Source organism: Indicator indicator, chromosome 13 (assembly GCF_027791375.1).
Source record: "Indicator indicator isolate 239-I01 chromosome 13, UM_Iind_1.1, whole genome shotgun sequence".
Lineage (NCBI taxonomy): Eukaryota > Metazoa > Chordata > Aves > Piciformes > Indicatoridae > Indicator > Indicator indicator.
The window spans coordinates 9,759,344-9,772,420 of NC_072022.1; the positions used below are offsets into that span (position 1 = coordinate 9,759,344).

At 43.5% G+C, this 13,077-nt stretch overlaps 2 protein-coding genes across 2 annotated transcripts in view; one reads left to right on the forward strand and one right to left on the reverse strand.

The window, feature by feature from the left end:
* IFT80 (intraflagellar transport 80) overlaps positions 1–4,124 on the reverse strand; it is a 68,629-nt gene extending 64,505 nt beyond the window's left edge. Inside the window, exons 1-2 of the mRNA XM_054385968.1 lie at positions 4,088–4,124; positions 2,858–3,079 (exon numbers count right to left, since the gene is read on the reverse strand). Coding sequence (XP_054241943.1) covers positions 2,858–3,079; positions 4,088–4,124 — 259 coding nt within the window. The remainder of the gene's footprint in view (positions 1–2,857; positions 3,080–4,087) is intronic.
* A 5,388-nt stretch (positions 4,125–9,512) lies between these two features.
* The window catches only part of SMC4 (structural maintenance of chromosomes 4), a 40,473-nt gene continuing 36,908 nt past the window's right edge, over positions 9,513–13,077 (forward strand). The window contains exons 1-3 of the mRNA XM_054386198.1: positions 9,513–9,642; positions 10,787–10,965; positions 11,593–11,784. Of these exons, the coding sequence (XP_054242173.1) occupies positions 9,513–9,642; positions 10,787–10,965; positions 11,593–11,784 (501 nt within the window). The remainder of the gene's footprint in view (positions 9,643–10,786; positions 10,966–11,592; positions 11,785–13,077) is intronic.

Sequence of the window (13,077 nt, forward strand, 5' to 3'; positions counted from 1 at the left end):
ATTGAGGAAGTTGAGCCTTTCAAATTAGAACTTAACTGCCACACAACTAGGAAAGGGAAAAATTTAGCTGTATGTCTGCAGCAGACACAAGCAATTCAACTTAATCTTACTTTACTCAGAATTCCAGAATCACAGCATGGTGGCATTTGCATCTGGAGATCATCCAGTCCAACCCCCTGCTAAAGCAGGGCACCCACAGTAGCTTGCCCAGCAGCACAATGGCCACAGGAGGTTGAAATCTCTCCACAAGAGACTCCACAACCTCTCTGGGCAGCCTGCTCCAGGCCTCCAGTACCCTCACACCAAACAACTTTCTCCCCCTCTTCAGGTGGAACCTCCTGGTTTCCACTTTGTGCCCCGTTGCCCCTTGTCCTGTCCCTGGGCACCACTGACAAGAGTCTGGCCCCAGGCTCATGCCCCACCCTCCCACCTTTAGCTCTCACTGAGCATTGCTCAGATTCCCTCCAGGGCTCCTCTTCCCAGGCTCTCAGCCTTTCCTCCTCACAGAAATGCTCCAGACCCCTCAGCAGCTTTGTAGCCTCCACTGGGCTCCCCAGTTCAAGAGAGACACTGTTCCTTTATTTTTCTGAACTACTGAAGCCAGAAGCTATCCTCAGCCTTAAAGTGACTCTGCAGTTCTGGAGGAAATTCAAGCAGATTAGCAGCCTGTTCAAATCCAGAGTATAAACTAGGTATGTTTTGGTCATTACTTGTCATAGACTTGTAAATGCTAACATAAAAATATCAGTAACATCAAATGTTGAAAGATTAGCTGTCCTCATTGGTAATTTGTGCTTAGTAAGCAGTTTAAAGTTGAATATGCCCTTTATTTTTGTAAAAAAGCAGCAAGAAGATCAATGGAAGCCGGAAGCAGAAGAACAATGTCCCACAAGAGACACAGCTTGGAAGAAAACCCAAGAGGATTAAATCTACATTTGCTCTAATTTCACAAACAGCTGGAGTTTAACCAGGAATTAAGGCAAGCCTGTAAAGACATTATCCTCCCTTTCCATTGGATTCAGCACATTTCCAGGAATCCTTATCACAGAGATGAAGTAGCTGCTGCAGGAAAACTGCAGGCTTGACACGTAAGGCAGGCTGAGTGATGGGTAAAGAAAATGTTTAATGAGAAGACTTAAGAAAACAGCAAATAAACACCAAAACTCCTCCTTTTACAATGCAATTCACTTGCTTTTGCAAAACAAAATCACAGGCTCACAGGATGTTAGGGGTTGGAAGGGACCTCTGGAGATCTTCCAGTCCAAACCCCTTGCCAGAGCAGAACCATAGAATCCAGCACAGGTTGCACAAGAACACATCCAGAGAGGAGATTCCACAACCCCTCTGGGGAGCCTGTTCCAGGGTTCTGTGACCATTCCAGTAAAGAAGTTCTTCCTCATGTTAAGGTGGAACTTCCTGTGCTGCAGTTTACATCCACTGCCCCTTGTCCTAGCACAAGTAAGCAGAGGCTGTCCCTGTCTCTTCCCAGCCCTCAGATATTTATAGACATTTATTGGATCCCCTCTCAGCCTTCTCCTATGTAGACTAAACAGCCCCAGGGCTCTCAGCCTCTCCTCATCAGGCAGTGCTCCAGTCCCTTCATCATCCATGTACCCTTGCATTGGACTCTAGCCAGTAGATTCCTGTCACTCTGAACAGGGGAACCTAGAACTGGATGCAACGTTCCAGGTGGGGCCTCACTAGGACAGAGTAGAAGGGGAGGAGAACCTCCCTGGACCTGCTGCACACACTCTTCTTGATTCACCCCAGGATCCCACCAGCCTTCTTGGCCACAAGGGCACATTGTTGTTCCATAGAGAACTTGCTGTCCACCAATAAATAATAATCTTTGTAATTTTTTGTTCAAAGTGCTGTTAAAATAGGAGATAAAAACTTGGAAATTAAATTGTAATCTGCATTTATGCTTTCCCAACTTAAGGTTGCACTGGTTTGTATTTTGATTTCACTGAAACACAAAAGCAACATCTCTATGATTTTTTGCCAAATATGTCTTGTGGACAGCTTGCCAGAAACTGAATATTCAGGAGGAATTTATTGATCAATGTTAAGAGCTTCTTCCTTAGACTTAACAACAACTAAGATATATAAATTTTTACCTAGTTAAGTACTGCGGACAAGAGGCTGGGGCCAGACTCTTGTCAGTGGTGCCCAGAGACAGGACAAAGGGCAGTAGGCACAAACTGGAACCCAGGAGGCTCCACCTGAAGAGGAGGAGAAAGTTGTTTGGTGTGAGGGTGCTGGAGGCCTGGAGCAGGCTGCCCAGAGAGGTTGTGGAGTCTCCTTGTGTGGAGAGCTTCCAACCCCCCCTGGGCATTGTGCTGCTGGGCAAGCTGCTGTGGGTGCCCTGCTGGAGCAGGGGGTTGGACTGGGTGAACTCCAGAGGTCCCTCCCAACCCCATCATGCTGAGATTGTGGGATTTCAGTAACTCAGTCATCACCTGTAAGTGATTTGGGACTTATGTTGGCACACAGTACAGACCTAATTAAAACTCCTGATTTATAAAAAGATGATAGAACCATATCTGTGAGGTGGCCCTGCCCATGGCAGGAGGGTTGGAACTAGATGATCCTTGAGGTCCCTTCCAACCCTAACAATTCTATGATTCTATCCTATATTAAAAATTCCATATCATGCTTGATAACATTATTTTGGAGAAAATCACTGATGCAATGTATGAAATCTGAAGGAATTATTATTTTTACACCAATGCAACTGATGTAGTAGGTATTTAAAGCTGCTTTATTGCAGATTATTTAACCACAAATAATTTGTCATGCATATGAGTGACATAAGCAGAAAGTTGCATGAAACTATCAACATTTTCAATTGACTTACCATCAGAACTTGTAAGAACAAAGCTCTCAGCCTGGGACTGCTTCTTCCCACCTATACTTCTGGGAAGCCAGTGCAGATCTATGGGATAAATCTCATCAGGCAGTTTCACTACTCGGGTTGTCTCGCTGGTTAAAAGGTTCCATTTCATAATCTGGTGATCATCAGCGCAGGAGTAGAGCTCGTCAGCTGTAGTCCATCCCACACAGCTAACTACGTCTTTGTGTTTAATTAAATTAAGGAACCCTGAAAACTTTAAATATTACAAAAAAGCTTGCAAAATACCTCAGCTGTGATCTGTAAAGCTGAAAGGACAGTACAGGAGGATTGTTTTGATAAGATCACATGGAATGTTTTATAGGAAAAAAAAAAAAACAACCCTCAAGTCTTCATGGGTAGAGTTTGGAAGTTCTTCCCCATGAGGGTGGTGAGACACTGGAAGAGGTTGCCCAGGGAGGTAGTGGAAGCCTCATCCCTGGAGGTTTTTGCAGCCAGGTTGGATGTGGCTGTGAGCAACCTGCTGTAGTGTGAGGTGTCCCTGCTTGTGGCAGAAGGGTTGGAACTTGAGGATCCTTGAGGTCCCTTCTAACCATAACAATTCTATGATTCTATCATTCCTTTTTGTGGCTCTTTGGTGTTAAGAGAAGCTGGAAGAAATTCTTCAAAAAAACAAAGCAAGCAATCATGTGAAAATGTAACTCCTATGATGTATTTTTGTTGAAGCACAGCTGAAATGTTGGGTTACATCTCTAGAAGGGTCTTAGTCCACAATGCAAATGCAAATCACCCAACTATCATTGAATTGTGCTGGTTTATTAACACCACATCTTGTATAAATAGACATATAAGTTATAGAAGTTGATTTCTCTAATTTATTAGCAGGAAAATTAGAATTTAGTTTACATCTTCCATGTATGTCTTACAACAAGCAAGCAGGTATATCAATATCCCTATTTACTATCTGAGAAAGCTTTTAGCTTGTCACTACAAATAAAAAGGGAAAGAAAGAAAAACTTAAAAGACAGCTTCTGAAAGCAAGCTTTTACTCTGTAAGTGTTCAACATCTTTTAAAACATTGCCCTTAAAGACTGCACTGAACAGCAAGGTGAAGAAGAGTAAAAAGCCATCTGCAATGTACAAATATTTTACTGTGACATCCATGCTAAGGATCAAAAGAATCTGTTCAGAATTAATAAGCTTTAGTCCTACACTTAATTTTGACAGAAAGGATATGTTTGGGTTCCTTCAGAAGTGAAATCTTCAGTCTCATTTCAGTTGCTCAGCTGGACTATTAAAAAGAGGTAGGCACCTTTTAACTGTAATAAAACAAACACATACACAAGTAGCCAAAATTAAGAAGGAAGACATTAATAGCAAAATAAAAGGGTTTGAAGCAATATTGGGCTAGTACTGTGGAAAAATAAGCATCAAAGCAGTCCTAAGTTTAAAGGGAATTCTGTTTGTACAGCACCCAACTCCACTTGACCTGATCACTATGTAAAAATACACAGGACAATTTAAAGAAAAAGTGAGGAATGTATTGATAAAGCATTAGAGGCTGAAACACTGAAGTGCTGACATAAAGCCATGAAGGTAGCAAGGGAAAACCTGGAATCACAAAACTTTTCAAGGAATTTCATGCTTACTGAGAGATGAAACAGAGGAAAAAGCCATCCTACAGAAAGAATTCTGCTGTGACACAGTATCTTAGTATTTAATCCACTCCTATAAGTAATGTTCATGATACTTCACTGCAACACACTAACTCCCTAAGCAGACAACCCCCCCCCTGCTAAGACACCAAGGTGGGGTCCCACCCTGGTGTCCCCTCCCTTCTTGTGACAACAAAAACCTCTGTCTGTCCCTGGATAGCACAGATAGATGGAAAGAACTGAGGGCAAGAGGAAGAGAGCTGAAGGTACATTATGAGAAACCCATGATGACACACCATGTGGCCTTTTAATCTGGAAAATTTTCATCATAAAAATTGCTGTGTGCCAAATTAAGACTCATTAAAAGGATAGAAGCCCAAAACCATAATTTGCTGTGCCCGAAGAATAAGTTATTTTCAACTCTGCTTTAATTGACAAACACACAAAGGTTATTTCTATTTTAGTAACTAAATCTCTCCTACTCAAATGTCTAATTTCCTTCTCCCCCTCTTATCCAAAAACTGCATAGGGAGTCTCATCATCAAGGCATTTCAAAGGGGTGTGCATTTGTACTAAACTTTAAGGTTAGTGGATTTTGTTAAAAGCAGCCTTTTCATCATGGCCTTGACTTCTGCACGGTGGCCGCACACCTGCATACATACCCTTCCAACATACATCAACAAGTTCTCTGCTGATCCAATGCATGGCTCTGTGCCTAAACTAATCCTAAAACTAAATGCCCAAAAAGAAACTCCAAGAGTGGTACACAGAAAAAAAAAAAAAAATCACAGAGTAGAACAGCATTAAGGATTCCTTCTCCAGTTTAATGCAAGCACCTCTTCTGCTGAACACAATACCTCAATATTTATTTGGATGCATGGATCTTATCTGTTCCTATCAGCTGTGCACACCAGACCTTGCCAAACACACCTTTTCAGTTGCTGCTTGGTAGTGTTTAGCATTTTATTTCTTTGATTTCGCCCTCTAAGTATCAGCAGGCATCTGCTGGTCTGTCAAGTTTCCAGCTTGCACTCCCTCCCTGCTCCCACTACACAAAATTGTGATTTTTTCCTTTCAAAGGCAGGACTAGAATTTTATTATAACTTTCGAAAAAGGCTTAAACGCTCTTCATGCCAACCTAAAAGGCTGAATGCTCAGCCTTACGTCGCATAACTCACCTGCTGTCATCAACAGGTACATCATTACCCATCCCACTACATACAGCTCTGCAACGAGCCCAACAGCAGGTTAGCTGAAAGCATTTTACTAAGAGTTTACAAAAGATGGGGCAATAACGAGGAGCTGCTCTGGCAGTTTGCTAAGTTTGTCTCAGCTTCTCCTCCTCCCAGCCTCACACTCCTTCTTGGTCCTAGTCTCACACCGCATCCCCGGTCCCTTGCCCCGCGTCACCCGGTACCCCTCCGGAGCCGCTGAACGAGGAGACAAGATTCAGAGACGAGAGATTGAGCAAGAGCCGGGGGCAAAGCGAAGGGAACGGCAGGAAGGAATGGGGAGGCGTAGATGGCTGGAGCTGGCTCCTCACAGCACGGCTGCCTCCCAGGCGGCTTTGGCTCGTGACTGTGAGGGAACCGCAGCGCTACTCGACCAACCCCTCAGGCACCACACTGCCGGCAAAGCCCCCGCTCCGGCCGTTGCCAGCAGACCCTTTCCCCTCAAAGTTTCCAGCTTCCCAAGCAGCAGATACCCGCCCTCCCCCTGCCCTTTCCCCAGGCGAGCACCCGTATCCGCTCCCTACAAGGGCCGTCCGGAGCCGGGGGTCGAGACTCCCCCGCCCTTACCTCGCGGCCCGGCTGTCTCCCGGAGTTCTCCTTCCCCTCTTCCCACGCCGAGCCAGCGGGGATGGTCACGGTCCCGACCCTTTCGCCCACCACGGCAGTGAGTCAGACCTACCCCAACGGCGAGGGGAGATCACTGCCGCCTCCTCCTACCCCAGCCCGCCTTTACCTGGCGCCGGCAGCGGGATGGAGAGCGCAGAGCGGCTGGGACAGCTGCCTTAGCAGCCGGCTCCCCGTCCCCGGCTGTACTCCCGCTCTAATCCCGCCTTCCTCGCCGTCCCCACGGCAGGACCGAGGCGGCGGCTGCCCGCTCCCTCCGCAGCCAAGCGGCTCCGTCTCTATGGCTACTTCCCGCGAGAATTCCTTCTCCTCCTCCTCATCATCCCACCGCCACCTCACGGGCCCTCCCCGACCAGGTGACAGGGGCCCGCGGGCGTCACCACGCCACCCGTTAATTAACGCCGCTTTAAAACCGCTTTATCCCTTTTTTTTTTGTTGTTGTTTTTGGTTTTTTTTTTTTTTTATATTTTTGGGAAGGTTTTACTGACAGCACCCGCTCGGCCGCCACTCCGGCCCCCACCACCTCACAGTCCAGTTGCCGGAGTAACCAAGCGCCGCCCACTGACCTACTTCTGCAGTTAAAATAAATCCCTTAAAGGCAGGGTGGGCACGACCGTGAGGACACAACCACGGCAAATCTCTCCCCTCTCTTTCCCCCCACAAAGAAAAATCCCTTCAGCGAAGGTCTTTACTTCGCTTCCTTCGCCTCCCACCCTACCCGTCCGCGCAGTAACGGAAAACAAGATGGCGCTGAGCGGGCCGGTTTTTTTTCCCCCCTTTCAAACCCGCGGGAGGCCAGCCCCCTGCCTTCCCAGCATGCCCCGCGCCTTTTTCTAACGAATTTCGGTTCGAGTTTGCAGTTTGGGCGCCATTTTCGAGTGTGAAAGCCGCCGAGCCGCAGCCAGAGACCCAGCCATCTGCTCCTACTCGCGACCTGTAGCCTCGCTGAGAGCCGGACACTGATAGTTCTTGAAGGTACCAGCTCTGCGGGCAGCGCCGGATAGTTTAAGGAAGGTTTTTGGGCTGAAGTGATGGTAGTTTGCCTGAGGGCAGGTGGAGTTGGGGGTTTCCCCCGCTGCGAGCGGGGCGGTGGAGATGTGCTTGGGGTGCTTCGCTGGGGCAAGGCTTGCTGAGAGGGAAAATATAGTGAGGCGGTGGGCTCTGTCCCCTAGCTTGTTTTTCCTTTTTTCTCCTTCTCCCGAGGGAGCGAGAGTCGGTGGCAGCCCCTCTCTCCGGGCCCGGGCGCTCGGGCGGGGGCTGCCCCGCTGAGCGCTGTTCCCGAGGGGTCCGGGTTGCCCGATGGCTTCTCGGTTAACGCGCTGGAGGGTCACAGCGGACTGAGTGTCCGTTCTGGTTGGTGGCGGCAGATGGGTTTGAGGAGGGGAGGGGGATGAGGCCATGGGTTCTCGCTGTGTCCTTACGAGCCTCGGGGGACTGTGAATCAGACCCATCTAGAACAGAGAAGTCCAGAAATACGTTTCGGCAGCACAGGGGCCCGATTCTAATGGCCTTGCGAAGCAGGGACCTATCTATCACTACTGCTATCTCCTCTTTCTATGCTTGAAGCGTGAGAGAGAAAACTTTAGAAGGTCCTTAACGACTTGGAAAGACCGTGACACGGGTGCAGCTGGACTCCTTAGATTAATGGATAGGTTTAAAAAAAGAAAAAAAACAAACAAACACCAAACCCAAAAGTTTTTACTGACACGGCTTGTCGATCTCAAATGTAGTCGGCTGTTCTTAAGGAAGCCTTTCCTGTCCATCTTTAGCTTGCTTTTTCGCCATCCCCGTAACAAAAAAGGCATTTGGCAGGGGATCGCGGAGAGATGCTTTTAACAAACACCTTTGAGCTGCCTCGGGGAGGAGCTGGGCACGAATTTGTTAAATTCGTGAGAGTGTGTGGCAGCTGATTTATCGCGATTTAAAAGCTGAGGTCAAATAGTTATGCCTGTTGATTCCGTTGAAGTGTCGGTGGTGGGGGAAGGGTTGGTAAGGTAAATAGGTCTATATTGCACAATTCTGTTGGAGTGAAGCGGTTTGGGGAAAAAAATAAAAATAATCTGGGACTTTGAGAGGCTGTAATTGTCTGAGACAGCCATTGCGGAACACTTCTTACCAGGGGCATAGACTCAAATTGCCTTAAAATGAGTTCTTTCTCTTATTTCCCCCCCTCCCCCATTGTCCCAGATGAAGGACTCTCATGAGAGTGTGGGTTGGGGGTAGGTCTGACAACGTCAAATGATTGGCACCAATTGTAAGATGACTTTCTAACCACGTCAGTTTTTTTTATCTTGTGAGAAGTAAACTTTCTCATGTCTGTTTTTCTGCAAACTTGCTGCAACTTAAACTCTTTGGAAGAGGGTTTTTTTTTTCGCTCCTGCAGCCGTCGTTCTCCTCATCGTTTGCTTTCTATTTATACATTTTGGGAGCTGTGCTTCAGTGCCAGCTGATGGACTTTTGTTAATGTTTCGCTCTTGATCCGTTAACTTTAACATTACAACCAGATGAAGGTATTTTCTTTTGCTTTCTCTGTTAAACGTTGAATGCTGGCAGTAGTGGTTGTGTGATATTTTGGCGAAATGAGTGTGTTGACTTAAACCGTTCAAGAGTCAAGTCTTTGCTGTAATTATGCAGGTCTTTTTGTTTGTCTACCTATATAAAGTATATATTCAATGTGGACTGTTAAAATGTGTGTCAGCTCTGAAACGTGTATGTAAAAGAGTACTTCAAGAGAGTATAGATACATGGCTACTCAGTTCGTTACTGCGAATGTGTTTTTAACTCTTTTTTTCCCCCAGCATCATCCCAGTTGCTTTCTCTGAGCATAAAAACTGCACAGAACGTGGCTGTGTGAGTTTTCAGTAGGTAGATTCGTGCTGTTTCTACAGATTAGGGACTATTCGTTGTTAGAGATGGGGGGATGTATTTTAAAACAGATCATTGTGAGGCTAAACTTGAGGAGTTTTTGGATTTTTGTCTTCAAAATACTTGAGTTTCTAAATTAGTCAAGCATCTGGGCAACCATGTAGGTATATTTCTTGGGGGGGTTGTAGCTGAAGGCTTAGATTGCGGGGTTTTCTTGTTTGCTAGCAAAGGAGGTAGATCCCTTCAGTAATCTGATTGCTTGGAATGGAACAGCCAAGAAAGATGATGCCAAGCAAGAGCACCAAATCCTCCACAGCAGCCCATCGGAAAGGCAGAAAGCCCTTAGAGGACCCCATCACTGACATGGAAGTGGAAAACGAAGACAACAGGCAGCCTAGTGAGGTACCTCCACAAGGTGAGTTTGGATATCGGGGTTCTCCTGGGGTGTGAGCTTGTAGTGCTTGTTTAGCAGCAGTCTTCAGCTGAATTTACTAACTGTCCCAGACAGGATTTGATCCTTCCTTTTCTAGAAAGGAATATTGAAAGCCTTGACTCCTGGCCAATTTGAACTGCTTTTAGGTGAGGAAAAGAGGCCTTGCAAAGAGTTAAAGTGTTTGGAGCAATGACTTAGTACAAGTGCAAAAGCAATTTGTAGCCTTTCTAAGCCTGTTTCATATTCCTGATCTTTAACATTGTTTCTTAAAGATTCTGGTACAGCAGCAGGATTTTTCAGATGTATATGAAGCCAGTGGTGTGGGATTTCATGGAATGGAATAAATGTCAAGTTTATTTACTTAACTCTTAAAATGATTTGACTTTCTCTTTCATGAAGTAGTGTTTTTTATCTGGAGTTTATGCTGAAACTGTCTGGGAAAAAAAGCAGTGTGTGTGTCTTTTCGGGTAGCCAGATATGCAATTATTAAAGCAAGGTATTTGACAAATGGATTAATATGCTGAAATTGGTGGTAAAAGCTTCAGTCTATTTGAAGCAAAAAGCTGCTAGTGACTATTGAAAAGCTGCTTTGCTCACAACTAGCTGATATCCAGGGGGCCAGTTTGTTTTCGTAACAAACTTCCTGTCTTTGCAAAGCAGTTGTGCTGTCATTACAGCTTTCAGAGCATTGTGCAGCGCTCCCCAAATCTTGCAGAGTGTCTTGTGAGCAGGCTTGAAATGTGGCTTTGCACTTATTAATGAGAAAGGCTTTGCCTGGTTCAGATTTGTAGGCTTTATTGTGACGGTTGTAGCTATTGTCATTGCAGAGTGCCTCTTAAAGTGTGTTAGAATAAGAATTACATAATGAAGGAAGAAGCCCACGGGTGTATCGGTGGGACATCTTAAGTATCTCTTTTGAAAGACTCACTTGGTGGAAAGACTTTTAATTCCACTCAGCTCATTAGAATAATTACAGGCAAAACTATAGGTTTGCTTCCTATAGAATGATGTTTGCTTTTCCAATTGAATGCTTTAAAAGGTGTCTAGTCATTGGGAGCTTAGAGGTTGGTTATTTTTTTTGTTTTGTTTTGTTTTTCCCTTTCTGTTTATTTTGGATGGCTTTTAGAAGTCTCAGATGAAGTGCTTGATAATCGAAGTTTAGAAGAGATTTTGGGTAGCATCCCTCCTCCCCCACCTCCAGCAATGACCAACGAAGCTGGTGCTCCTCGTCTCATGATAACTCATATTGTAAACCAGAACTTCAAATCCTATGCAGGGGAGAAAACTTTGGGACCTTTTCATAAGGTATCATTTCTTTTACCTTAATTTTTGAAACAAAGCTATGCTTCACCTTGCTGTGTGTTAATATTTCTTCCTGCATTTTCATGTAAGCTCACCTCAAGAGATGAAAAAATACATGTTTTAGAATTACTTTTATAGAGAAATTCTAAATTTTCATTATTGGCCAGTAGAAAAAAATAGTGAAGTGTAACTTTCTGATCCTGTATAATTCTAATTTGTCAGTACCCCATAAAAACCCAGACTTTTCTCTTGATTTCGTTTACTGGAGAACTTTCAGGGGTGTGTGTTTGAAGAATGAGAATATTTTTTAGTGCCCACTAGAGACTGAGGTGGCTAATCATGAAATTTCCTTGTGAACATGCTGGCTGAGTACAGTGTTTCTTCGAGTTCTGTTAAAGTTTGGAAAGCTGAGCTGAGGTGTGATTTTTATTTTTTTCTTTAACTACTTTTTTAATTGAAGAACTTGTGCTACTTTACCTTTGAGAGTAAAAACTAAGCTATCATCGGTCTGCAGTTGCATGCACTAGGAATAACTGTTTTAAGCTGTTCATAAATGAAATGTGTGATGTACACTGCCTAGGATCTCTTTCTATTTGGACATAACTTTCTTTTTTCCTTTCTATTATGCAGCGTTTTTCATGTATTATTGGGCCTAATGGCAGTGGCAAGTCCAATGTCATTGATTCGATGCTTTTTGTGTTTGGGTATCGAGCACAAAAAATCAGATCCAAAAAACTCTCTGTGCTGATCCATAATTCTGACGAACACAGGGACATCCAGAGTTGCTCTGTAGAAATTCACTTCCAAAAGATCATTGACAAGGTAGGTATGCTTCTAGTCACAACAGGGGAGACTTTTATATTTTTTTTAATTTAAGGATTTGAAAGCTTTTAATATTTGCTTATTTTAGTTTGAGATGGGGAAAACTTCAGAGCATGATTCGTTTAACTTCAGGAGGTAAAAAAATCAATTCAGAGTTAATTAGCTTAAATTCCTCTATTGAATGGTGCAGCTCTTAAAATATTAGTGGGGATTTTTGTTTTATTTTCTACAAGACTAATACCTGATATGTCTGTATTAAAACTCTGTAGAAATTTGTAATAATCATTTTAAGCAAAAGTCATTTTAGAGCTGTTACCTCAATTAAATAAAACTGATTTCTGAAATTAATAAGACCTCTAAAATGTGTAAGTCTATGTTTGGGCATGTTATATATGCTGAAGTTTGTAATATTAGCATCTATATTAAGAAATAAAACCTATTTAAGCAAAACTTTTCAAACCAGGTAGAAACAATCTTAGCTTCTCTAGGTTCAGAAATATTATCTAATGAACCTGAAACTTTCTTATTTACACCTTATGGACTCTAAACATACTGCAATTTTAAACCAGATTTTCCAGCTAAGATTCAGGACATTGCCTGCTACCACTAAATGTTTTAGAACCTGATATTTTATTTGAAGGAAATAGAAAGTGTTGGCAAAAAATATAAATAAACGTCATTTTGCCACTTTGTTGTGATAAAATCATCTGGCCTTTTTGTTGGTTATTTATTGAAGTTTCACACTGCAAGGAAATTTCTTTCCTTTTAATTTAAATTGAATTTTTGTCCACACATTCTAGCTAAAGTGTAAATTGCTGAGTTCAGGGCTAGTCAAATCAGTGGGAAATGTACATTAAATTAAAAATTGGATTAATAAAGCAGATTTTTTATTTATACATAGATCCTTTTTCTTGTATAATAAGCAGAGTCAAAAATTAATAGATTTATTCTTTTTTGTTACTTTATTTTTTTATTAACATCTTGGAGCTAACTGTGTGATCCAAAACACTTCTGTCTACACCAGATACCAGTTTGCTTATGCTCTTGGGAGTTAATCTGGGGAAGTGGCAGGCCAGTTTAAGTCTTTTCAAAAAGCAGGCATCAATTTGAGCTTTTTCAAGTATAGCACCAGCTTTGGTTTAGGTGCTGCTTCGTAGGTAAGCTTGAGATCTCGTTTTGAAGCTGATGAGGTCATATTTGTCACATCTTTAATGTTTTGCTTTTTTTATCTTCTGCAGTTTCTCTTTAGAAACACTCAGCTGAAAGTAACTCTCTTAGCACTAAAAGAGGAGG